Source organism: Lepisosteus platostomus, chromosome 4 (assembly GCF_059453375.1).
Source record: "Lepisosteus platostomus isolate fLepPlt1 chromosome 4, fLepPlt1.hap1, whole genome shotgun sequence".
NCBI classification, from domain to species: Eukaryota; Metazoa; Chordata; class Actinopteri; order Semionotiformes; family Lepisosteidae; genus Lepisosteus; species Lepisosteus platostomus.
Window position 1 is genome coordinate 15,240,070 of NC_142614.1, and position 26,478 is coordinate 15,266,547.

The window sequence follows — 26,478 nt, forward strand, 5'->3', positions numbered from 1 at the left end:
TCCTAATCATATTGATCCACAACAAGTGAGTAATTCACGTTACTGAAAAGCACACTACAAATTTCTCATTGTCTCTCTTGACCCCTCCCTGCAGGTTGTGAAGATTCTCAACCTATATACTCCTTTGAATGAGTTTGAAGAACGAGTCACAGTATCCTTCATTCGGGACATTCAGGTGAGATTATCTTTGAATGAAAGCTGGAAATATACATTTTGACTTTTCATACATTTTGGCTCTTTAAAAGATTTCATTTTATGCAAAAATATATCACTTGTGCCACTTTCCTCCCCTCCTCTTACCCTTCCTCCCAACCTGGGTCATTAGTTCTCCTCCTTCACACCTGTGCCACATTCCCCTGTTCTCTCCCTCATTTCTCCACACCCCTGAAGAGGCTCCACGTCTGAAACATTGTGTTTTCTTTCTTCCCACTGTTCTGCATGAGGATAGCCTCTGCTCTTTGCTTTGCTGCTCGCACACATTGACACACCTACCTACATAACTGGTTCATTGACTCGCCGGCCACTTTACAAACTGAACAAGCAAAATTTCAGGCTATTCTCATCTTGTGGCATAACAGTGAATTGCGTGAATTCTCAAACGTGCAGCTTTATCGTCAACAGCTGTTCCTGTCCTCTGTTTGGTACTAAACCTGCTGCCAGCGCTGCAGGTCTCATAGGAGCAAATATGGTGCTCACCTTCACCTGGAGCTCGATACCCTAGCTCATAAAAAGTGTTCCTAATCATTCCTGCAGAGATGTCAAATGAGCTTTTGGTCCATTTAAAACGTAGAAAGCAAACGACCATGATGGAAAATGCGGTCATATGACTCAAGCCGTGAGTGGGTTGCTGCCATGATAAATGCTTTCTGTTCTCTTCATAGGGCCTGCTCCGTGACCGCAACGATCCTCCACATCTTCTGGTGGACACCAAACACACCTTCCCAGTTCTGTTCCCCTATACCCCTTCCGCCCTCAGCCTGGAGACCCTACATATCCCCGCCAACCTTGGCCTGGATTTCCTCACCCGGGTCTGAGGACTCAGGGGTGTCCTCCTGACTGGCCAGGCGGAGCAGGAGACCCTGTCTGGGATGAGGCTTTGGGGCTCTCTCCGGGCAGTGTAGTGTCAAGCTCTCCATCAACCTCCTGGGTCCAACACATCCTGACAGAGGTTCCCAGCTGCAGACACTGCACCTCTCCCCCTTCAGCCTTGCCCCGCTGTCATGTGTAGTTGGGAAAGAGACAGAAAAACTGCACAGCTGTAAGAGAAAAAGTGCTCCCCAGTCACGCGTTTGCAGTGATATAACAGAAACACCAAAAAAATTTAATTCCTTGTCTCTTAATACCTAAAACTTCAAAAACAAAATGACTTGAATGGTTTTGAAACAACATGACTTTCCTGCATTTACACGTAATGGCAGTAGTATCCCATCGCTGCAGGCGTTTGTGTTGGCAGTTGAGGTGGAGCACTTTAGTTCATTTCTTGTCAGGTAGTTCTCACTGATTGCACATCATTTATCTGCCACTTACAAAAATGGTTTGACAGTTGCATATGTCCTTGCTGTAGGTTTCCCTTTCTTTATGGGCTGGTTTATAAGAGGGGACAGACTGGGGAAAAAATAGTTACGACAGCTCTGAGGAAACTGGCGTGCTGATAGGCTCGCTCTGCTGTGGGTCATGAATGAGGACAACTTGCTTTATTTTTGTTTTTGAGATCCTGATTCATTATTCCTTTGCTTTGGAGATAAACTTGGTTCAAACAAACACATTGGTTTCTCAGTCATCAGCTGAGTACAGCTGCAGGACTGTGGCTGTCTAATTTCATAACCAGTAGAGGAGCAGAGGGTGGGGCTTGAGCTTCCTGGTTTCAGCAAAAAATGCCTAGTCTGACCTTATAGATGAGCTTTCATATTCAAAGTGCAGTCATTTTATTAAAGTCAGATTTAATAAACTTGACGATACAAATGTACAGTTGGCCATATTAGAGGGAATGCTGGGGGTTGACAAGCTTGCATACATGTTCTCATGCTCTCCCTTTGTCTCCACATAAAGCTGTTTACCTTTGCTAAAAGTGGGATTCTGGGCACCTGCTGCCCAGGTGTATATGAGGGGTTAGAGGGAAGTGGGGTCTGTATTTGTATATGACAGCAATACTAATGTTGAAACCCGTTAGACAGTGGAGTATCCCAAACACATTTCTATTACTGCAGAGCGTGAGTCCCAGAGCTTGTTCATTTGCTCTGCTGGAGGTCCTGAGTCTTTCAGTGCCACTGGGGATACTCCTTTCAATTGTATGATACTGTATGTGATTTGTCTTTCTCGACCTGGTATGACTTTGCACATTGTTCATTGCAACCTAGAAGACTCAACGGGAAACTGACGAGGCTTTCCAGAATGAGCAAAGTGTGCTTTAGACCCGATTTGCCATGTTTTATCTTTATAGACTTCTTGTATAGACTAATTGATATTCCATTTATGAGAACATTGGTAAAAAGATTAGATCATTAAGCCAGACCACACAGGAGTCTTTCATTGGAACACACAGCTCGCATACAGTGAGCTTCCAGTTAAAGAGGATGATCTGAATAGGTTTGATATATCACCCTTTAAGTCTGGAGAAACAATGTGTTGTTCCATGTGATGAGGCAAACAGACTGTGATGACTTTAAGATGTGTCTGAACCTTACTTTAACTCCTTTTCCCTGCCTGTCTGTTTACTTGTCAGGAACAGTGTGGTCACAAGCAGAAAATGAATCAATCTGAATGTAATGTCCCAGAAGGAGAAATGGAGACCTATTGCTATTTTACCTCCCACACAGCAGTCAGATTTTCTTCAGCAGATATGGAGGGACATGGGGGTTCCAAGATCACCACCTTGTGGAGTCTCATTGAACTGTAACAAGGCTGCAGAATGTTCAATTCCCAATGGAGGTTTGTTTGTGGTTGAGGTGACACCTCATTTCCATGCTTTCATAACCTCATGAGTGTGGTAGCTCTGTTGGGAGTTTGGGACAAGGCCAGGCAATGGGGCAGTACGAAGGGAGGTAGTTCTCTGCTTTTCTTCAAACACAAAGCGCACTTGTCGTCAGCCGGACTTATAAAGGGACTGTTATCTTCACCACCTTATCTCTCAGTATTGAAGAGTGTAGTGTCTGGAAACACTGTGCCAAAATCTGTGTGTAGGTGTAATTGGGGCTGCAGGCTGACGAGACGAAGTTAAAGTTTTTCCTGCTGCGGTTGTCATCTTTTTTAGTTTTTTCTTAATTACCTTTTAGCTTTTATTTGTAGGAAATCTATACTTGGAAATTGAATATCTTATTTTAAATGGTATTAGCATTATTTTTTAAAATGTTTTTTGTTATGGGGCTCGGAGCAGGGGCAAAGAGATGGACAGCTATTTTTTAATTATTTTTTTTAATTGGTGTTTTTTCTAACACCAGTTTTCCAAGTGGCTAATTTATTCATTTTGATTTAAAGTTGATCTACTTTTCTGGTGATTCTAACCAATCGCCAGCTGCAAATGTCCAAGTAGCTGAAGTCATTTTTTGCCTGTGTGTCCTTTATTGTAACCGTCTAAAGGCCTCTAACAAAGCATGACAGCCGTTGTGTGGCGCAGTCTTTGACACAGAAGCGATCATTCCTAACAAGAGCTGCATTCAAGTCCGCTGGCAGCTGCTTGGCCCCTGCAGAAATCTGCAGACTCCCTGGAACTCCTCCTAATGAGATCTCAGATGTGGTTGTTTCCCAGATTTCTCAAAAGTACGTACATCTCAAGAAATCGATGGGTCTGTCTTATGTAAGCATCAGTTGGAATGGAGGGTGTACACCTGTGCTAACAGCCCACCCAGCCCATCTGGAGAGCGAGGTCTCTGAGCTCTCCAGTCACTCTCCCAGCACACGCTGGAGTAGCACATGGCAATTTAAACGATGCCATTGAAGACTTCAGGCCTGTCACTTACTTATTGCCCGTCTTCTTTTTCTTTTGTCTGAACTAAAAAACATTTGTTGTCAGTGCCTCGTAAGAACCGTAAATTCTGTTAACCCTTAACAGTCTGGCTTGGCCAACTTGCGTTTATACCCTTTAACATTACAGTCACCCGTGTTGCCAGAGTAGCATTTTGAACCCAGAAAAGGCCTTCCCTTTTTTTAAACTGACACTGTCAAGGCAGTGAAACAGCTAGCTGCTTCTTTTAGCAGCTGGTGTGTATATACAGTTTATACTGTATCTGGCTCACACCAACCTAAGAGAATTAACCTTTAACCCTGAACAACCCCTCAGTCACATTGCAAAAGCTGTCTACAGATGTGTGGGAACAAAGAAGAAATCAAGCTACAAAATATGACTCTTGTGAATAATGGATGCATATGCTGTATATATCATTTTCAAAATCTGGGGATGTACTGATAATGTCTGGGGGGTATCTATAAATATGAATTGTGCTTAACAGACTGTTTAATTCAGAGTTATGTTATGCTGTTAAAAATAGTTTTACCTTTTGAACAAATACTGTATGTAAACTACACATTTACGAAAATACGTCATACCAAAACAAACGGGAAATTCTCAATAAAAATGATACATCAATTTTGAATAAAATAATTCTGTTTGTGTTCTTCTGCTGGATTTCCCTGCTGAATGTTTAAACCCAATTCAGGTTTTAAAAAGTGTTTCATATTCTTAAAACTGTACAGTAGATGTTGCGTTTGGAAGGTTTCAAGCAGGTTTCGGTGAAATGTGGGAAGGATCCATTTTAAAAGTGTGTAAATCAAGTTCAAGGACAGTATGCAAAGGATCTCCTTTAGTTTCATCTGAAAAAAACCTCACCGCTTCATCCCATGTGACCAGAGCTGAAATTCTGACTGGAAAGTCCCTCTCCGGGATCTGTGTACTGCAGGGTTTGGATGACAGCGTCATCGGAGCTCCCAACAGATTCATTCCGCAAAAGAACAGAAAACACTTCACACACCCTCAAGAAAGCTCAACGCAACTCTCACCTTCCAAGTGTTTACATTGTTCATCTTGTTACAGAGAGGGATTTGCATTGGTTAGGATAAACGAAATGTGCTGAGAGATGTATTCAAAACACCTGGGCTTTTACAGCTCCCTTAAGTGCGTCCTGTACTTGTATGGTTTGCTATTAACATTCAAGCACCGCAAGGATGTCTTGCATTTAATTTGCACCCTTCAACCCAAATTAATCCGTAGGGATGTCAGAGTGCGGTGGCTAACATTGCTGCCTGGGTGCAGCGCTGGGGCTCTGGGTTCAGTTCTGGACCTGGTGTTCTTCTGTGTGGAGTTTGTATGTTCTCCCTGTCTTCACATGGGTCACCTCCAGGTGCCCCGGTTTCCTCCCACAGTCCAAAGACATACTGGCAGATGAATTGGCTACTGAGGAAATTGGCCCTGGTGTGAGCGTGCACGTTAATGTCTGTGTGCGCCCTGCCCATGGACTGGCGTACCATTCAGGGTGTACCCTGCCTTCCGGGCGTTGCTTGCCAGGATAGGCTCTGCGATGACACTGAGTTGGGATAAAGAAATTAGAAAATGGATGAACCCAAAGGTCTTTCCTCCATGCAGAGGGAGGGAGGCAGATAAAATGCATTAGCTAATTGTATTCATCTAGAAAAACTATCCCATGCTGAGAGCTGTGTCAGCCTGTTGTGTTTACAGAGCTTTTTTTATTCTCCCTCTGTTCTTCCTTAATTCCTTACATGTGCTTGAGCTTCTCCCATAGTGTTATTAACACCTACCTGCAGTAACTGTCTTCTATCTTTCTCTCTTAATGAAGTCGTTTCAATATCTAAAATGATCAGTGAGGCAGACCGCCTTTGTTCAATTTGAGAGGTCCTCTTGTGGACGTGAAGTGTAATTACAGACCAAAGAAGTGAAACATCACCCAGTTTAACGAATTCCCCGTGCTCTTTTATCCATGACGACTCGCAAAATCAATAAAAAATATTAATAGTGCGAAACTAAAACTGGCAGGTAAATTCATCTGTAAGTGAAACAAAAGCAATAAAAACACGCACCATTCTACGAGAAGCCACATAAAACACAATATTACATGTTAGTAGAAAATATATTAATACATTTTAACCGACCTTACAGAAGCTATTGCTTTTAAGAAAATAATGGTTGGGAACAAATAGACGAATCCTAGGTTAAAGGGGTTTATTATGACATACAAGTGATTATAAGTGAAGACATGAAAACAAAAGATTCCGTTCGTCTCCTATTGTTTGATTTTAGTATCTCGCTGGGTCGATTTGACCATTTCAACCCACGGCAATCATCCTTCCTGATATCTCAGAAGTTTTGCCCTCAATAACGAAGAGAGTCCAAACGGTGTACTTCAAGTCAAGTGACGTCACAAGGTGGGTGTTACGTTTTCAGCCCGTTTGGTAACTGTTGCTAAGCTGGCAGGTCGCCTAGGCAACGGGACGCTGTCTCTTTGCAAAGGCCTTGCAGCTTTGCTGGATTCTGTGTTTTGGACTGTGGAGAGCGAAGCACACCCCTGGACGATACAAGTCCTAAGACACAGAAGGATAAAACATGTCGGATATTTTGTGCCAGTGGCTCAACTCTGAGCTCAGAATATCTAAACATGTGGGTGAGTGCATTTCTTATTACTTTTACCTTAAAAAAACACCGCTGACTTTGTTCCGCATGGCTAGAGTATAGAAAACATAACATCTTAAACACGTTTTTTGCCTTCAGAGCCGAGTTCATTTGCCAAAGATTTCAGCACCGGATATCTGATTGGCGAAGTCCTGCACAAATACCAGCTTCAAGACGATTTCGACCTCTTTTCAAAAAGCAAGTGAGTGGAGTATTTCTAATTTACTCGAAGCCGCCTTTGCAGTTGACATTTGTAAGTGTGCAGTTGTCAAAGTCCCCCGATCGAAGCCACGCGTTTTGGTTTGGCTCTTGCTTATTGGAAGTTTGGAAGTCCAGCATGAGAGAACAGTCAAAAGCTAGTGTCCTCTTCAGCGAAGTCCCCGTCTTTTCTTGTGTGCAGGATAAATACCCCCTATTATTATTAATATTATTATGTGCAACAGGCAGCTCACAGTCAACAATATATATAATGCACATTTTGTCTACACGGTTTAACTATTTTAAGTGTGTTCTCCATAACTGCATTTTCCATTTTCTTTCTGTTTTTCGTTAACCGCATTATTAGTCTTGATGGAATTCATTGCTCTCCTGCTCAAAGGCCCACATACCGTAAACTAAACTCACCTTTTTTGTGACTCTAACATGTACTGTATCTGGTATTGTCAGTGTTTTTGCAGCACACTGACATCAGACATAATCTGCCATTTTTCTGAAAGGGACCTGACAGGCACTCCCCAGGTGTTCTCAGGTGTGGGTAAATCATGATAAAGGCCTCTAGCAGCTCTGGTTAAATTAAAAGACCTCTAGCACTGGTCCTGGACAGACCCAAATCATGCAGGTTGTATAATTAATAATTGAATGATCGATTCCCAAACACCTGGAGCAATTACACAGCATCTGTTGAACAGGTGATCTATTCAGTTAAGTAGTTCAGACATCAATTGGATCTGAATACTGAACAAAAATCTTGAACAAAAATTTGTCATCCACAAATTATTTAATTGATCAGTAACACACAGGTGTCTCCAGTCTTTAGTCACAGATAATTCAAGATGACGTACAGTATAAGACTTACTGGGTTAGGGGAAGTGTTGGAGACCCCTAATTTAACCATCACCACCGGAACTTGGCGGTCAAGTCCATGCATTTAAATTGCAATGTCATCAGAAAAGCATCTTGTCCTCCTCCACACTCCTACAACAAGATGGATGTGCACATCTTTAAGGGAAAGGACCAGTGCCCTGGACAAAAACATCTGCAATCTGATGACATTCAGTCCAGACACCCGAGACACTAATTTCAGCATTTAGCTTCTTTTCCCCCTTGCAGGACAGCTGATTCCAAACTGAACAATTTCACTCGGGTGGAGCCCACGCTGCAGTTGCTGGGAGTCCCCTTTGACCTGAGGATTGCCCAGTCCATCATGTCGCAGCAGCACGGCGTGGCCACCCGGCTGCTCTACCAGCTGTACATTGTTCTGCAGAAGAAGAAGAAAGCGGGGCTCACGGGAGTGGCCCTCGAGACCTTACAGCCGACAGCGCTGGCAAAGCTGCAGAGCATCGAGAGAGAGATATACAACGATGTGGGTTTCGCGAGTACCTGAAACTAAAACCGTTTTCCTGGGAATAAGCTCTAGGGACCGGCCTCATCAAACCCTTCCCGAAATTCTGGTGCATAGCTGTAAAAACACAGACCATACTTTTGTCATACAAAGGGACATGCAGTTTCTCTCAGTTGCCTCCACTGTGTGGCTAGTGTCAGCATTAGGGATTGTGCCCACTGTGATAATGCAATTAATTAAGTCAACGGTTCCAGTTTCTGTAGGAGCCTTATCTCTTCAGTGAACTGAGAGTCTCACCTTATGGCACTGCTAAACATAGCCCATATGGTTAGCCTGGGTACCTATGTCTCAGGCTACCAGGGTATGTTCTTCTGTGATAGAAAGTTACCTTTTGTTTTCTTGTTTTCCTCTTTGGGTTGATTCAGCATTACAAATCAATTCATTTTAGTATCTAAAATAATTAAATTTTAATGCCTAAAATTGTTAATGGGTGTCTGTAATAGTTTTGGTGCGCACTGCATAACAGACCCCTATAACATTAAAATGAATTTTTACTGCCTTTTTGGTTAAGTAAACTGGATAATAATTGTCTTCCTGAAAATTAATAAAAATCAAGAAGTTAAAGCTAAGTAGACCTTGAAAACCTGCCTGTTTTGATACACACTTTTTGCCTCTTTTTAGCGTCTGAGAGGAGCAGTTCAGCGTGAGGCAGATATCAGACTTCAGAAAACATCACAGAGATATGAGTTGAAAGCGAAAGAGATTCAAGAAAAAGTATCCCTTGTGCGTTACCAAGAGATGCAGAAAATGCAGAAACTGCAAAATGATCTACGACTTCAGAGTATTGAGAAGGTACAGTGCCTCCTTTGTCTTCACTGGGAACATTGTTTCGTGTAAAATCCCAAGGTCATTAGAGTGAAACTTACTCTGTGTTCTTAAATAATCAGATTCTTTACTGTAGTTTCCAGAATAAAGCATTTTCTGTGTTACACATTGTACTAAACTGTGTATACATATTCAGTGTCCTCCATATTGCTGTTCACAGCCTGAACAGACGTCTCTGCAACTCTCACACATGTGTGGCATAACTGAGCTGCCTAATCAGTTGTGGTGCCTTTGTGGAGTTCAGGTGATCTCCTACACGCATGTATTTGCTGTGTTTTAGTGGGAATGGTGGGTTTAAGTCTGACAGGATTTGACCTACAGGACCAAAGAGACGATTGTGGCTTACCAGGCTCCTTTATAACCTGCAGCAGTACTAAATTAGGGTTGTCTTTCTTTCTTCTGATGCACCAGCCCTCTCACTGGTGGCTTGCAGTTGGAATAAGAATTAGAAAAAGAAACAGATGGTCTGTCAAGAGCAGGAGATGTCTAGAGTCTCTGTTCCGCAACTTTGAGGATTGTACTTGTTGGAAAATCTGATTTAAAACTCCAAATAGAGGTTGGAGATTCTAAGTTTAGGCAGTAGAAAATGATTACTGTCTTGCAAGGGAAGTACTGTAAAAGGTAAAAGTAAAGTCCACACCAGAACCAGAACAGTTCATCGGGCCAGAGCTCATCCTGGTTTCTGTAGTGTTAAGTGGACTTAGCACATAGCACATGACTCCCTCCACTGGATAAGAAGCTCGGGGAACATCCCCCAAGCAAGGCTGGTCCCCACTTACTGTATACAGCTCGGTGTGCAAGAGAATTCGTGTGAAGTACCTCAGTCAATGTTCAACAGTGATGTCTGCAGCAGGGACTCAAACACATCATCAAGTCAGGGGAATATTGCAGTTGTTAACAAGCTGCTGCCCACCCTGAGAAGATGTGGGCTAAACAGCTTAAAACTTTCTGTTTCAGCATCGGCTTGCTCGGAAAAGACAGAACGAGATTATGGCTAGGATACAAGCTGCCATTGTTCAGATTCCCAAACCCCCACCTCGGCGGACTCTTAAAGCTATCGAACTTCGTAAGCAGCAAAAGAAGCAGCTGGAGGCTCAGGTACGATAGGTCATCCTCACAGAAAACATTGTTATATACTGTAAGAGGCCAATTGTTCAGAACCTTGATTTTATAGTTCGATGGAACAGTGCTGTATTGATAAGTATTACTCAGCTGTGTGGTTTGCTCGTAGCTACACTATATATTTACTCTGGAAAGTTTATGTGGTGTGACAGTACTGAGAAAAAGATTGTGAACTCCCTAGGTTTGTTTGTATCCTTGTATATTTAAGACTTAAAATGTAATTGCTGTAGAGAGTCATCTAATAAGAGATGAAGCCAACCCGATTTAGCCTAGACACAAAGACGCTGGATATATTCAAATTATTTAATTTAATCATCCAACAGTACATAAGTATGTGAGCCCTTAGTTAGATTTAGTGACTGATGGCAACTTACCGTTTCCTGTAACCTCCCGTTTATCAGTTTCCTGTTTGTCAGCTTTTAGGAATTTTGGCCCATTCCTCATTACTGAACTGCTTCAGGACAATCACATTTGAATGTTCCCTTACATGACCCCCGCTGTCTTCAGTCCTGCTATAACATTTCAATAGGATTTAGGTATTTGACTTGGCCAATCCGAAATGTATGTTTAGAATTATAGCATCTGCTTTAATGTTTAGAATTACTGTATTGCTGCATGTCCTACTTTTGGCTCAGCTACAGCTGAAGAATTGGTTGCCTGATGTTTTCTTCTCCAGAATTTGTTGATGCAACTCTGAATTCATGGTTCTGTGATTGGTAAGCTATGAGGGACCTTGCGCAGCTAAGCAGCACCGAACTGTGATACTCCTACTGCCATGCTAGATGATCAGGATGAGGCTCTTCTGGTAGAAGGCAGGGTTCGGTTGTCGTAGTAACATTTTTCATTGTGGTCAAAAAGTTCAACATTTGAGTCATCTTTCCAGTGAATATTCTTCCAGGGGTCTTCTGGATTGTCCAAGTTTTCTCTAGCATACTGTACAGGAGAGAGGTAACAATGTTGTTTTTTAGAGAACAGTAGTTTCTTCCTGGCTATCCTCCCATGAAAACCATTTCTGTCCTGGCTTTCCTCATGGATGAGTCATGAACACCGACATTAGCCACAGCCATGTACCATGTAGGCCTGCAGATCCTTAGATGTTACTCTGGGGTTACTTGTGACTTTCTGGATGATAGTTCAGGTTGCTCTTGGGCATCTTAGCAAGAGAAGATGACCGGTCTTGGGTAGAGTCATTGATCATGGCAAAAGTCAAAATGTATTTCCACTCACGTGTATGGCAAGGACCATTTTGTTTCTTACAATTAGAACATAGCTGCCCAAATTCATTTTTTGTTTACATTTTACCCAGTTATTTAACTATTCTAATTACTGTCTTAATTTTACTAAGTAAACTTTGCTAAGTTAATTTATTATTTCACATTTTTTCAGTGATTCTTTCTACTTCACGCAGTGCTGCATCTCAAAAAACATTTAATCTATCAATATAAACCCCTTTTGGTTATTTTAGAAAAGACCTGTTTGATTATACAAGAGTATCATTGTGAGTAATTCCTATAATAATATTTGGGGTCCACGACCTTTTTCTCAGTACTGTATTATGTAAAAAGTCTTCTCCCATAAGCAACATGTAAAAGGCTGAAGAACAGGAATGCATCAACTGTTGTAAACAACATCTTTTTTAACAGAATTATTTTACAGTTTTTTGTTTGAATATAATGGCATATGACCTAATTTCTAATTGTTTTGGGAAAACAATTGCAACTGCTTGTGACTGTTAAAAGCTTATTTAAACAGTAAGGTGACTCAATCCATTTGCAGTGAATGCTTACAGCACTGGTGCAGATGATAGGACAAGGTCTTCCTAATGCTTTGACTGGATGTATCATAGGATGTGTACAGTGAGATCCTGCAGTTTGAGAAAGTGAGAAGGAAGCTGTCTCCATCTGCAGGTGTCACTTCCTCTCTCAGGTGTGTGAATGATTAATTCTTAAAATGATTATCTTTAAAACTAAGCTTTATTCATGGCTTTGCATTAATTTCTTTTAATCACAATTTGCTGTAACTTAATGATTTTATCTCTGTTTTCTTCTGTATTGAAAAGCTTATCTGCAATGGTTATGCTGTAAATTGTAAAGTAGTTGTTTGGAACCCCTGTAAAGGATGTATCTCTGACACTAATAAGAATTAGAACAGATTTTATTAATTATGACATAACGTTTTTATGTTACACTGCCTGATAAAAAGCCTGGTGATTCGGAAAGGGCAACTGGTCCCCCACAGCAGGTTATTCTCCAGTAGTTCAGAGTTTGCCAAACGGAGTATTTTCCGCGATGTTAGCCAGCTGTATCTGGGATTCTCCTAGCAGTGAAGCGCAGCTAGCTGAGTGGTGCCACTCCTGGATGGGCTCAACATCAGCCAGAGTTTCTGAGTTTCCGCAACTCAGCCACCCCTGTAGCTTGCTACAGTAGGTGCCTGGGAGTCAGCTGTGTTATTAGCGAGGGCAGAGGCTGTCCTGTGTCCAGACCTTCCCCTGCTGTTTGAGTTCTGGGCGTTCTAGTATCACATCGTTCGCACCTCTCCTGTGCTGGTGTGAGAGCGATGGTAAAGGAAATATGGTGTAATCCATGGGCAGTTTCAAAAGTTTCATGCAAGTGCGATAACTGATAATACAGGATGTGTAAATGAAAATGGTGGGAATGTCCACCCAGAAATGCTCTTTTGTGCAGTGCTTTGCAAGGGTCCTTCCAGACTGATGGACAGAGCACGAAGTTCCTCTCCCCCAGCTGGGAGGAGAAAGCGCAGGCCAGCAGCCTGTACATCCTGAAGATCCGTCAGCGCCTGGAGGAGGACGCGGCTGCCAGGGAGCAGAGAGAGAAGCGGCGCCGGAAAGTCCTGGTGGAGCAGTTCAGGGCCCTTGAGGCTCAAGAGGCGAGTTCCTTGTCTGAAGGTCCTTCCAAGCGTGGTCTGACTGGCCGCAGAACTAAAGCCTACAACAAACTAACATGGAATAGCAGTTTTATAAATTGGCAGCTGAAACATCTTAAAGTAAGAACCCCAGATGCAGATGCAGATGAATAGTCTATGGATGCTGCAATAACTCCACGCCTACAAATGGTCATCCCCTTTAAATGGTCACCTATGTTTTTATTCCCTATGTGATGTACAAGACTAAGTTACTGCTGTGTTTGTGTCCATTCTTTCTTATTCTGTGTTGCATTACAATATGATTTTCTTCTTAATAATGCAGATTTGCAACAGGGTAATACAGTATGTAATCAATAAAATATTAAACTTTAACATCAGCAGTTGGGACATGTGTCCATCACAAAAAATGGTTGTATAAATGCTGGTCTAAACCATCAAACTTTCTAGCAGTTTATCCTCTTGATATTATTTAGTTGATCAGATAAAATCTTCTATCGGCCAGTGCTGTGTTTCCAGAGAGACCTGTATGTATTTGTGCTGTGATGTACATGACCAGGATGATGATGAGCCTGTCTTTCTCCAGGTCCTCATCTCTGGGATGTACAGTACAGTACTATATTTTACAATAGGACTAAGCAAGCCAGTATGGCAGTGATAATGTACAATATATTATACAGTAATATATAGGCAAAGACAGAAGGGGTGTCGTTTTTGTCACCTCTTCCTGCCTCATGCTTTTCGGACTGGAACACAAGGGCTCTTTCCCGTCACAGGAGACGTATCGGGAGGAGCAGCTGGTGAACCGGCTGACGAAGCAGTCCCAGCAGGAGCGCCGGCTGGCCGTGCAGCTGATGCAAGTCCGTCATGAGAAGGAAGTTGTCCTAAGGAACCGCATCTTTCGGGAGAAGCAGTACGAGCAGCAGAGGCTGAAGGAGTTTCAGGAGGCTCTCGACAGGGAAGCGGTACATTTCAACCTGGGCAGTTATGCCTGGAAATACTGCTTGGATCTGTATTACTGTATACTGTAGGTGCTAGGCTGTAGATAATGTTTGTGAAGATCGTAGTCACAGAAATTTCCAGAGTATTTTCACCATAGTGTATACTGTGTTTTATATTAGAAAACAGATATTGCTTTTCTGTAATTGGTTCAGAGAAGAATGACCAGATACGTTCCTGTGCTTGAATGAAAGTCTGGAACTGACAGGGTACAAGAACAAGAATCCTTGTGGTCTTAAATAGAGAGGACACCGGGGTCTTGTGACTGGTTGAGTTTTTATATCTATTTTGCCCGAGAACCAGCTAAATAATAGATATGATGTTAAGATAGATTTTTCCTGCACTTCTAAGGCACTGGCTAAGCAGGCCCAGATTGACCACATGGAGGAGATTCGTAAGGAAATTGAGCTCCATGACAAGATTGCTGCAGAGAGGGCAGAGGCTCGCTACCGAAAGCACTACAGTGTTTGCCAGGAGGTTCTCAGCCAGATGGTTGACCTTGTGACCAAAGTTGGAGAGTACCGGGAGCTGACCAGCAAGTATGTGTTCATCCATGGTACAGAGCCATCTGGAGATCAGATTCAAGTGTCCTGGAATGTAAAGATGCTTAATCAGACAGATGATCTAATTACAGTACCTCATACATGTATCTACTCTTACATATCTGCCAATTATCACAGACTAAATGGTATTATTTATCAGAAGTTTGGGAGGAGGCAAAAAGATCTAATCTTGCATTTCCACTCTACTACAGTACCTATCAATACTCAATATTCCTATCTGCAACCCTGCAGCTACCTCCCTGGCTCATTCCTCATAAGTGAGGGGGGTTGTGACAATCATGGCCTTTTGGCCAGTGCTGTCATTTCCTCAGGCATGTGCGTTAATGCCATAATATTCAGTACACGATCCCTTGATACTTGTTGGCTTGTTTTGTCATTACTTAAATATGACCAAACTAGTGGTCTAAGTATGAAAATGTTTGAAAGATGTATCTTTACTAAATTAGCTTGATGTGTTGGATGGCCACTTCTCATTAGTAACCTTTCTTTTGTTTTTGAGATTGTAAGGAAGACATCTGTGAATGCATCCTTATTAGTAATATTTGATTTACATTGAAGCTTTTAAAGGACCTCTCCTTGTGTTGACCCTTGTGAGGACAAGAAGTTACTCTTTGTAGTCAACTCTGTAGACATTTAAAAGAGAGGAGATTCGTGATTTGTCTAAGAGATTAAAATTGGCTGACTTACTGTACATGAAGGTACAATTCTATATTGTTGTGTACTGAGCAACTTCATGAATCATTGAATTTAAAACAAATATATCTGTATCTTCTTTTATTCAGGAAGGCAGTGTTGTCCATTTAGAGTTGTTACAACACATGCATGTTCTTTTGCTATTAGTAAGAGTGTACTGATCGCAATACTGTGGCATTGTTGTGCTTCCCACAGTCTGATACCTGCTAAACTGATGCAGGAATGGAAAGAGCTCTTCTATAATGGGAAGCCCCTGTATGAGCAGGCCTCTGTTGACCCATTGCCACCCGAGCCCACCCCTGAACAGATACTAGAGCTGGAAAAAATGGCAATACTGGATAACCAGGATTATGAGGACTACCAGGTATGGCTGTTGCAGTGCACAAAAAGTGGCCGAGAAGAAATCAGCCTAAAGAAATTTAGAACATTTTTTGTCTGCCTCTGTCCTCTGTCCTCCTAAAAACACTCAGCTTTCATGTTATCTAGGCTACTGTAATGACACAGTTATTACACTGTAATTGCCCACATGATTGTGAATATAGCATAAACCATTTATTTTAATGATTGTGAGTAACACTCCGTATAATCAATGTAAACTATTGGTAAATAATAGCTTTAGCCTCCATTGAGGCTGCTACTGCAAAATGCACTATTGTTAGGAGCACCATGGTACTGTAGCTTTTCTGTGCATCATACAGTAGTTACATGGTTACTACTTACAAAACAAAAAATAATTTCAATACTGATTTGTTGCCTTTTTAGTGTAGCTTGAAATATTTTTTTGGTTTTTCCAAAACACTAAACCTGACAACTTGTGCCAGACATTTTGGTGCATTTTCATATGCATATCTAAAAGATATTCTTTATAGTGTACAGTGTAGGACAAAAAATCGATAGCCATTACAGAGTATCGAGAAAATTGTTATATTAATCCCAGAACCCATGGTGAGGAAAACATTCTAAGATATTGTGATTTGTCAATTTTGAAAAGCTTAGACTAACAAAAGAAAAATGTTACGTGTGTGTTGTAATTACAAAAATTAGGATTTGCATTTTTTTAGTTCTACTCATGTTTCTGCATGGAATATGGGGTACAGTACATGAGACCTCTCTCATCCTAGCGTTAATCCTGCATCAGCAGGGTCTGCTTGTCGGCACGCCCGTCTCCATTTGGTGGTTTGAACCAAATCTTTGAGGTGACCTTGCCATTAAATGCGACCAAGAAATACTTCAACCAGCGCGTCGCTCCGCCTTCCGTCGGAGTGGGGGGAGGAGAACAAAGTAATGCAGCCAATTCATAGAGGGGGATTATTAGGAAATTTGGCATAGGAAATTTGGCCAGGATGCCGGGGTTACAGGATGCCCTACTCTTTTCGAGAACCACAGAGACCACAGAGAGTCAGGACCTCGGTTTTACATCTCATCCGAAAGACGGCGCTTGTTTACAGTTTAGTGTCCCCGTCACTATACTGGGGCATTAGGACCCACATGGACCACAGGGTGAGCGCCCCCTGCTGACCTCACTAACACCTCTTCCAGCAGCAACCTTAGTTTTTCCCAGGAGGTCTCCCATCCAGGTACTGACCAGGCTCACACCTGCTTAGCTTTCAGTGGGCTGCCAATTGTAAGTTGCAGGGTGACATGGCTGCTGGCTCACAGTACATGAGACCTGAATGGAACAAAACTGGTCATTTCATTATTTCAATTTTTTGTGTCAACCTGTGCTTTGGGTACCCTTCTTAACAGTTAAAATGGGGTGTGAAAGAGCCCAGCACCCTGACATGGTTAACCCTATACCATATACCCTATACACTATAACCCTATACCCTACACAGTGAAAGAGCGCTCTCCTAGACCCTCTTGAGAACCTTATCTTGCACACTTTAGTAGAGACCTTAAGGGGCCCTCCACACGCCCCTAAGCTTTGACATGTGTGGTAATACTTATCACTGACAATGCTTAGTGTGATACTTTCACCACAGCGCAGACAGTGTTCTTAGCCTGACACCCACATCCTGGAAAAGCAGCTTGCTTCACTGCGACAGGAAGAGCTACCCCCGACACATACATCTTTCAGAAATGCACTGCCAAAGGCTGAGCAGCAAAGCCTGTCTGAGTGACATGTAAAAATCATCTCTGGCAATGAACATACAGTAGATCCTAGATATTAAAAGGGAACTAATGAGCTTTAGATTCAGACAAATCACAGACAAACATGAAACAGAGAAAAGGTGCATGTTGAGTTTTAATTTTAATGCTGTACACCTGACAATATTTTAGTGAACTGCAAATTACATTAACAAATCTGGCATGCTTTTCTCTCCAACTTTACATTCCTTTCTAAAAAACAATTTCCAGAAAACTCCCCTTCATCTGTGTTGTTTCCCAGCTTTAGCAGCAAACTAATCTTCTGAAAGTTTCTGCTGTCTGTGGTCCTAATTAGTTAACTCAACAAATTAATTAGGTACTGACCCTTTTTATCCAATTTGCTCCAAATTTAAACCTGGAATACTGTATGTTTAAAGAGATCTATTAACCAGGGAAAACAGTTGAGGAACTATTCTGCAGTATTGCCATTGTTTTTGTGTCTTCTACTGTGCTTATGCCACAGCACAAGAACTTAAGCAAAACAAAATAATGTGTTTTAGTTAAAATGGACAGATGTTGTCCAGGTTTGTTGCTCTTGTCTAACAGAGGTGGGAATTATGTCATTTCTGTAGCATATGACTGGAGAATGGGCTGCGCCAGATGACTATGAAGTGAAAGAGCCTCTGCCCAAGAGCAACATCTTGGGCCATGTGGTATACAGGCTGCTCAACATCATAAATCCCCCTCAGCCAACCAGCCCATCCCCCCACTTCCCCCCCTTCACTCTGAAGGCGTGTGTTCTAGGAAAACTGTTCTCCGGAAAAACCTCCTGCCTGGAAAAAATTGCCAAAGGTACACTTGGGTATCTTTACAGATGTCTGGTTGCAACATTTATTTATTCTCCTAGTATTTGTGTACTTGTTCTTAGTTGACTCCTCTCTTTTCTTAAATATTGAACTATTTTCTTCTGGACTGAAAGTGAAGAAAAAATAACCACCACACAAGTACAATTACTCTTACAGTTTAGCTATGCTGGGTTTTTCCTTAATGCCAGTTCTTAAAAAGAGGAGACTTGGGGTTTTAAGGTGATCACTGCAGGATCAAAACGTTGTGCACAAATGTATGACAAAAAGAAGTCAGAAGAAAAATGACACTTTTGCCAGTTTGTCTTCAAACCCTGTAAATTACACAAAACACCCATGTCTAAGAATGGTGTGTCTGTGTGTTGCTTCATCAGCTTATCACATCCAGATTCTGTCAGCCAACACCATGATTCGAGAAGCAGTCAATGCCTTTCAGGACAATGAAATGGCTGAGGCCCTGCCAGAGTTGAGCAATTCTGGGAAGGAAAGAGAGGTCAGTCCTGTGTTTATTAAACTTTCTTCTGTATGTTCTATCCTGGCATTTGCTGGTTCACATCTGGACTCTGCCATTACCCGAATGAGATTAGAAACTTCTTCAAAGACTGACTGAGAACTCTTGAGGTGGAGTGGTCTAGGAAAATCCTTGATTTTCATTGTTCAGTGGTGAACTGGAATTTCATAAATAAATAGATGTTTTTTTATTATGTTTTTGTTTTTTTTCTCCCCAACTCTTCCAAGCATGTCCTACTCATGGTACTGATTGTCTTGTTTTTAATTCCGTGATGTACTATGGGCTGCATGAAGCCAGATGTATGTCTCACTGTGTTCTAGCTCTCTGCTCGAGCCCAGCTTGGTGCTGTTGTAGAGAAGATTCTTAAAAAGGGGAAGAGTGTTCCAGATGAGCTGCTGGTTGACATCATCGTTGAAGCCATCAGGTGTGACTCTCACATGTCTTCTTCAGGAATTAGAAAATCTGATAATGTTAGTCTTCTGCATGCTGGACTACAGTTTAGCTCTGGCACCTTGTTCTGTCTTTTGGGCTTGTGATGTGTTGAGGAGTTCAACTGCCCTGACAGCACATGTTCAGAGGATATGTGTATGCTGTGTTTACAGTACAGTATGTCTCTTATGCTGGCAGTGATCCAGGTTCCTGAAGACTCCAAGTGAAAAAGAGAAAAAGAACGGAAAACTGCAATTCTAATCCCTTGATAAGCTTCCTATATTTTAGCACACATATCTCTGACAATATTGTTCTTTCCAGACAAGTTCCTGCAGAAACAGGCTGGATTTTGGATGGCTTCCCAGTGGATATCAATCAAGCAAAGCTTCTGGAGAAAGCCCTGTCTGGGACTGATCCAGACAAAGCGGGTTCCAAAAAGAGTAAAGCCAAAAGCTCTTCGATTGTGGTTGACCCAAATGCTGCAAAAGAACCACCACGTCCTTCACCTGCTCTGGATCTGGCTCTGCTCCTCGAAGTGTCTGATGACCTTGTACTGGACCGTGCTGCAAAGAAGACATGTATGTAACTGGTTTAAGGAAACCATGGTTCGTTGCACATTAATAAAGTTCATTTCATGGTTTAAGGAGAAGTCAGACAATGGTATTGGACAGGAGGTTCTTGAGAACACAAGTGTGTTCACCTGCCTCGTCTTCCATTGTACCATGAAGATTATAGCACTGATTCCCAATTGGCAGTTCCACAATTATGAAATTTTTTAAAGAAACAAAAGACTTGACAAGTGTTTTAGAACATGGTTTTAAAAAAAGCATGATCAAACACCCTTATCAGGTGAATTGCCCAAAGAAGTCTAACATGGCTCTCGACAATCTTAACAACTTTCGCCCCATCTCCAACTTACCCTTTCTCTCTAAAATTCTAGAACGTGCTGTCACACTTCAGTTACATAACCACCTCATGACAAACAACCTTTTCGAACCCCTCCAATCTGGCTTCCGTCAACTTCACAGCACAGAAACCGCCCTAGTCAAAGTCACCAACGATCTCCTAATAGCTTCTGATTCTGGTTCTCTTTCCATACTCATCCTTCTTGATCTCAGTGCTGCCTTTGACACTGTTGACCATAACATCTTGCTTTCTCGTCTCGAGACTGTGTTTGGAGTCTCTGACACTGCCCTCAAATGGTTTAAGTCTTACCTCACTGATCGCTGTCACTTTGTCTCTCTCAATGGGTACAGGTCTGAAATTGGTCTTGTCAAGTCTGGTGTCCCTCAGGGCTCAATACTGGGCCCCTTGCTCTTCAGCATTTACATGTTCCCACTTGGTCAGCTTTTAAGATCACATGGCCTCAGCTTTCATTTTTACGCTGACGATACTCAAATATACATCCATACCAAACCCGACACTGATGTGGCTGTCTCTATTCTATCTAATTGCATCTCTGACATAAAAATTTGGATGACTCAAAACTTCCTTCATCTTAACTGTGACAAGACTGAAGTCATGCTTATTGGTACCCCCCATCAACTTCGTAAAGCCAGTCCTGTAACCCTGTCTGTAGATGGCTCTGTACTTGAGCTCCAATCAAAATTGAAAAACCTTGGGGTTATATTCGATTCTGGCTTAACATTCGACCCACATGTACAGCATACTGTCAAAACATCTTTTTTTCACCTTAGAAATATCGCAAGACTACGCCCTATGCTATCATTAACTGTGGCTGAAAAGCTGATCAACATATTTGTATTCTCTCGAATTGACTACTGCAATGCTCTGCTCCCTGGGGTATCTAAATCTACTCTGAACAAGCTGCAGTATGTCCAAAATTCAGCAGCCAGAATCCTGACCAGGTCTAGTGCAAGTGTTCACATTACTCCTATCCTGGAGTCCTTGCACTGGCTTCCGGTCAAATTCCGCGTAGACTTTAAAATCCTCATGCTCACCTACAAGGCTTTACATGGCTTGGCACCTCAATACCTGTCTGAACTTTTATCGCCCTACTCCCCACCTCGCAACCTCCGCTCTTCAAATTCTGCCCTCCTTACTGTCCCCCAAGCCCGTCTACATTGTATGGGCGACAGGGCCTTCTCCTGCTATGCCCCCAAGCTCTGGAACTCTTTGCCCAAGGATATTAGAGAGTCACCTTCTCTAAACTCCTTCAAATCCAGACTCAAAACCCTCCTTTTCAGAAAAGCCTTTACTTAACTGGTTCCATTCTTCACCCCTCTGCTCTTCTTAATACCATCTTCCACGGTCTCCTCTATTGTTATTGTTGTATTGTTGTAATTATAATTGTGTCCTGTCTTGTGAAATTTTCTTATTTATTGTTGTAGTCTTCTTATTTATTGTTATTGTCATCCTGTAAAGCGCTTTGAGAAGCCACCTTTAAAGGCGCTATATAAAATAAAGTTTATTATTATTATTATTATTATTATTATTATTATTATTATCACTCCCTTAAGAGCTACACTAAAAATTACACATTACTATGCATTAAACTACTGTACATTATTATTAGTCTGCTTAGAATACAGAGAGCAAAATGTGCTTCTAGAAAGTGTTGCAGTGCAGGATGTACAACAATGATTGAGGACACTGTGTAGACCACTTATGGGATGAGATGAAAACTATTACATTTGTAAAACAGGTGAATTGCCCTTTGTTTAAAAAAGGACAGTATTTACATTTACTTACATGAGGCACTCTTGTCAGGTATTTACTGTACTTTTGCAGATCCAGGAGGATCTGGGCCTGGTCAAGAGGTATACCACCCGTCCCAAGAAGGACCTTTAACTAATGTGGGAGTTAAAGACCAGGTCGTACCAATAAGAGATCTGTCTCTAGAAAAGCGACAAATACAGCACAGGTCAGTGTCAGCAGTAGTAATGCAGTTATTTCACCATTTCATGATTTTTGCCTTTTCTGAGCCTACATTCTGCTAGTACCTCCACATTCTGTCATTAAGCAACTGACACTACTCAGAATAGAGTACAGATAAAAGAACATCTTGTGAATTTGTTGAAATGTTTTGGACTTTGTTCCAAATTGCATAATTTGACATGTTTATTGAAACAACAGAAGAGTTTTCAATCTTAGAATTTCAGAAAAAAATCTGTTGGTAAAAGATTAGTTTAAAATAATATCCGCAAATCTTTCATAGGCATTCAAAACTAAAATCTGTTCTATATTTTCAGATATTATGTTTGAGGTTGTTCTCTTCTTGGAAAATAGAACTCTGCCCAGTCAGCTTCTTCTTAGGCAGAATGTCACATAAGGTTGCGATTTAGCAATATGACAGGATAACGTGTGTGATATCAGGTGATGTGTGGTGTGTTGTGAAGCACACGGCTACATTTAATGTTCCCATCAAATAATTCTATGCTGTTGTGTTTTTCTTTATCTATGTTCATTAAACAATCTGTAAGCAAAGTCAAGTAGCATTCAAAGTAAGTATGAGATAATGAACTGCTGACATGGGAATAAAGCCAAAATGGTACAAACATGAATGCATGATGCAAATGTAGTCAAATACAGACCAAATGATTGAAGAACAGATAAATAAGTTATCAAACTGAGTAGGCTAGTTACTAAACTTTGTGAAACTGAGCATGTGAAAGTGACAGCCATGCACAGTAAAGCTAAAAGGATGATTATCTTTGTCCATTTGTTCATGGTGTACTTGCTTCTGTCCTCCCTCCCTAGGATCACTGCTTTCCATGACACCTGGCCCAAGCTGGAGAAGTGGTTTGCCCTCCAACAGAACATCTTAGTGAAGGTGACCGCCGAGGAGGATGAAGAAACGGTCTTTAAAAAAGTGGAGTCTGTTTTATTGGAAGCCATGATCAGTAAGAACAAAAATGGTATGAGCACTGAACAATTAACAAGTAAAAGCTTTCTCTCTCCCCATAAAGGTTGCAGTGACTAAAATTCCAAGAATAACATGTCAAGAAAGATGGGGCCTTTTGTTTGTTTTACACTGATTTATAGTTATTATTCTGGTCTAATCACACAGTCCAGGATGATGTGAAACTACGAGGAAGGGAGTACTGGGGACTTTGCCTTCTAAACGGAACCTGAATCTGTCTTTGGGACCTCTAGGGAAGGAAATTGTGCGGGAAGATAAACCGTCAATAGAGAGCCCTGTCTCGGATGTGCCACCTCCTGCCCCTGTTCCAGAAACAAAATCCTCAGCTACTGTAGTCACAACAGAAGGCATGGAAGTGAAACCCTCTAGATCTAAGTCTGCCACCAGATCCTCTAAAGGTCAGCCACGCTTATTCAGAATAATTAAAATTCACCATTGTTGCCTCACCATCCACTGTCTCAGTTCTGCAAAAATCACAATTTAACAGCACTGCTATGGGGAGATGTACCAAGGCATAAATCAGAACTCTGTTTATTACATGAAAGAATATTGTCTGCTCTTTTTGTGATATGTAACTCAATATTAACTCAAAATATTCCAAATATTTTAAAATGCTGATTAAATGGACCACTGTTTTTCAGACCTTATCCTTGTTTATAATAGTACTGCAGTACACCAGGGAATGTTGCATTAGAAGTGTGTAAAGCTTGAAAACATAAATGTTGTTCACAAATACAAAATTATTAACTTGGCCACTGATACTATCTTATAAGATCGGGTCATGTTTTTTAGGGTTAAGGATTTAGTCATTTAATATGTTGGTGACTGCCAGGTATCCATGTATCTCTATTTACAGCCAGTGGACTCACAGGACAACTTTTAGCACTATTTGTTTCAATGCTAAATTGACCCTGCTTTGACTAACTCAGGCTAAGCTTCCCAAACTAAGTTTAATAAAAAAGACACATTTATCCACTTTATTTAACATAGGTCTGAGCACCTACATTATCTCTTACTAGGTAGAATGATCTTTTAAAACCTTGAAATAATTTCCAAAAAATAAGGAGCTGTCTCGGCATGCTCTAACAAACAGATATTGCAAAGCATGTCCTGTTCCTCTCAGGTGGCAGGGATCAAGAGGACCGCTGATCTGACCCATGTCAGATCACAGGTCTGTTAGCCTAATGGTCACATACATTTTCATTTTATCATGCTGTAAAACCAGTAAGGGAGACCTACAGTCTAAACAATCTAAAATGTGTGGTTGTCAAATGCATTGTAAAGTAACTTGTAAGTGTGCATAAATCTACAGTAGATAAAAAATGATGGACTTTTTTAGGTTCCCGGAGTCGAAGCAGTTCTGCCAAGGACAGGAAGGGAAGGAAGGCCAGCATACCAGAGGGAAAGGAGGTTACCAAGAAGGTCTCCAAGTCAGGGTCAGGTACAGGTCCCAACTGTTCTATTCCGTTCAATTAACAGAGTGATACTGTACTTGTCATACTTAATAAATGTTGTTTTTTTGGTGGCTAAAAATCTTACACTGTAAAGTTACTTCCATGAAAGTGTAAAGGAAAACAAATGAGTGACATTTAAAATTATTGTGACAAAGTGATATTCACTGTGAAGTCACTGTTTTGCAATTAAATTGTATCTTTTAATGTGTCAAAAGTAGAATGAACAGTGATTCATTTGTTGATCACTTACAGTAGTTATTCTTCAGACTTTCACTTTTGCGAATTGATAGACATCATAACAGCGGCTCTTTCAGAACAACGTGGAACGCTTTGACATGCAGGAAGGTATTGGACTTTGAAGATATTTTTTTTTTCAATTCTTCTTTGCTTTGAGGTTCTGCCCAGGGCAAGACCACAAGAGCATCTGAGTCTTCTACCTCTGAAATGGCCCCTCAGCCTGCCCCCACAGTATCCCCGTCTCCCAAGCCAGGCTCCGATAAGTGGGTCTATGTGGATGAGCTCCTTCCCAAGGTATGAATGCCAGGCCCAGCAGGTCCTGTGGCCAGCAGCCTGATTATGACAGCGTCCCGCTGGCTGCCTGATTCTAACCATTCATTGGCAATTGTCTTTGAGACATGGTGGGTGTAACAGCTTCCAAAGTGGTAAGACCAAAGGGTATACCTCGAGACAGCAGCAAAAGCTGTTATTATGTTTAATAGCACAAGCAAGTTCTCGTAATAACATTTTGCAGACTCTTGTGTAATACGCACAAAACCCTGCACATTTTCACCTAAGGTCAACTCAAGTGCTTGGCCTCCCAGGTCTCTTGTCTCTTCAGTTTTCAGTTTCACTTTCTTTCTTCTCACTACATTGGGGTCTCGACGGTCTCACCCGTCTCGCTCGTCTTGCTGTCTTTGTTCTGCTTTGCTCTTTTCCCTCTGCTTCTCTCAGCAGCTTCCTTACTTTCCCTTCGGTCCCCCTTTTATCCTCCTGCTCGGCAGAAGACCTTGCCAGGACCAATCGGATTTCAAGAATTCCTGCAAACTGAAATGAATGTAACATTAAACCAGATAAAACGTGTTAGTTTTATCAAATAAAAGCTATTGGGGATCCTTTTACATAGGAAGCTAAGAAAGGTAGTAAAAGAGAAGAGGACATTCAGCCTGCCTGGATTCATTGGTTGCTAGTATCTACATGGCCCCAAGGTTTCATCCAGCTGTTTCTTGAAAGGAGCCAGGAAAACTTGTTCCAGACTCAATCCCTCAACCCCTTGTCCAAGAAGTGCCTCTTGTTTAATACATGGTGATTGTCCACTTACAGGCTTTCAAGTAGTGGACGCCTCTAGTGACTGTAAGAATTTTCTTTCTTCCCACTTCTGAAACTTATCAGTTTGGAAGATTGAGCTGCTAAGCAACTTCATTCTTAGCAGGTTTTCTGGGACTGATAGATGTCAACCAGGATGGAGGTGCCCATCCTGCCTACTTGATAATTCTTTCAAAGTCTTTTACCATTCAACTCCAAAAAGAGTATCTACAGAAGGTCTTATTGTAATGACAATGCACTTTGAATAAAGTTAAACAGGGATCCTGCATAGATCAGGTTAGCTGCTTAGTTGCCATTTTGTTCTCTTGTTGATACTCTTCACGTGTTGTACCTCTACCTACTGTACTCTTGAGCAAAAACTGTTTGGACATACCTGTATACCTCTGAACTCAGTAAGCCTCATTCTATCGCAAATTATCATGAGGTGCTCACCTTTTATGGATAGTTAAATTATTTAAATAATCTGTTTTAAAAGAGTATTTTGTATGCAGCAAAAATGTCATATGGAAAGGTTTCAGATGAGAAATGAATTAACACTTAAATTACACATTCATGTTTGGTGTGACTTTAAAGACCTATCCTGCTTCAGAGTTATTATGGTATCAGTT

General features: G+C 41.5%; 2 protein-coding genes across 5 annotated transcripts in view; both read left to right on the forward strand.

The window, feature by feature from the left end:
* Positions 1-4,597, forward strand: part of myo5b (myosin VB) — a 114,464-nt gene extending 109,867 nt beyond the window's left edge. For all 3 annotated transcript variants that reach the window (XM_088628659.1, XM_088628658.1, XM_088628660.1), the window contains 2 exons: positions 95-175; positions 882-4,597. In XM_088628659.1, the coding sequence (XP_088484785.1) occupies positions 95-175; positions 882-1,034 (234 nt within the window). In that variant the 3' untranslated portion in view covers positions 1,035-4,597. The remainder of the gene's footprint in view (positions 1-94; positions 176-881) is intronic.
* Positions 4,598-6,441: 1,844 nt separating this feature from the next.
* spef2 (sperm flagellar and cilia associated 2) overlaps positions 6,442-26,478 on the forward strand; it is a 46,546-nt gene continuing 26,509 nt past the window's right edge. The window contains exons 1-19 of one of the 2 annotated variants that reach the window (XM_088628672.1): positions 6,442-6,608; positions 6,716-6,818; positions 7,946-8,198; positions 8,859-9,029; positions 10,020-10,160; positions 12,031-12,110; positions 12,869-13,070; positions 13,841-14,029; positions 14,415-14,602; positions 15,515-15,683; positions 18,040-18,259; positions 18,645-18,763; positions 19,102-19,205; positions 19,532-19,788; positions 21,962-22,094; positions 22,931-23,088; positions 23,327-23,491; positions 24,433-24,534; positions 24,942-25,078. In XM_088628672.1, the coding sequence (XP_088484798.1) occupies positions 6,551-6,608; positions 6,716-6,818; positions 7,946-8,198; positions 8,859-9,029; positions 10,020-10,160; positions 12,031-12,110; positions 12,869-13,070; positions 13,841-14,029; positions 14,415-14,602; positions 15,515-15,683; positions 18,040-18,259; positions 18,645-18,763; positions 19,102-19,205; positions 19,532-19,788; positions 21,962-22,094; positions 22,931-23,088; positions 23,327-23,491; positions 24,433-24,534; positions 24,942-25,078 (2,949 nt within the window). In that variant the 5' untranslated portion in view covers positions 6,442-6,550. Of the gene's footprint in view, positions 6,609-6,715; positions 6,819-7,926; positions 8,199-8,858; positions 9,030-10,019; positions 10,161-12,030; positions 12,111-12,868; positions 13,071-13,840; positions 14,030-14,414; positions 14,603-15,514; positions 15,684-18,039; positions 18,260-18,644; positions 18,764-19,101; positions 19,206-19,531; positions 19,789-21,961; positions 22,095-22,930; positions 23,089-23,326; positions 23,492-24,432; positions 24,535-24,941; positions 25,079-26,478 lie in introns of those variants that run through there. The other variant, XM_088628673.1, reaches the window with a different exon arrangement.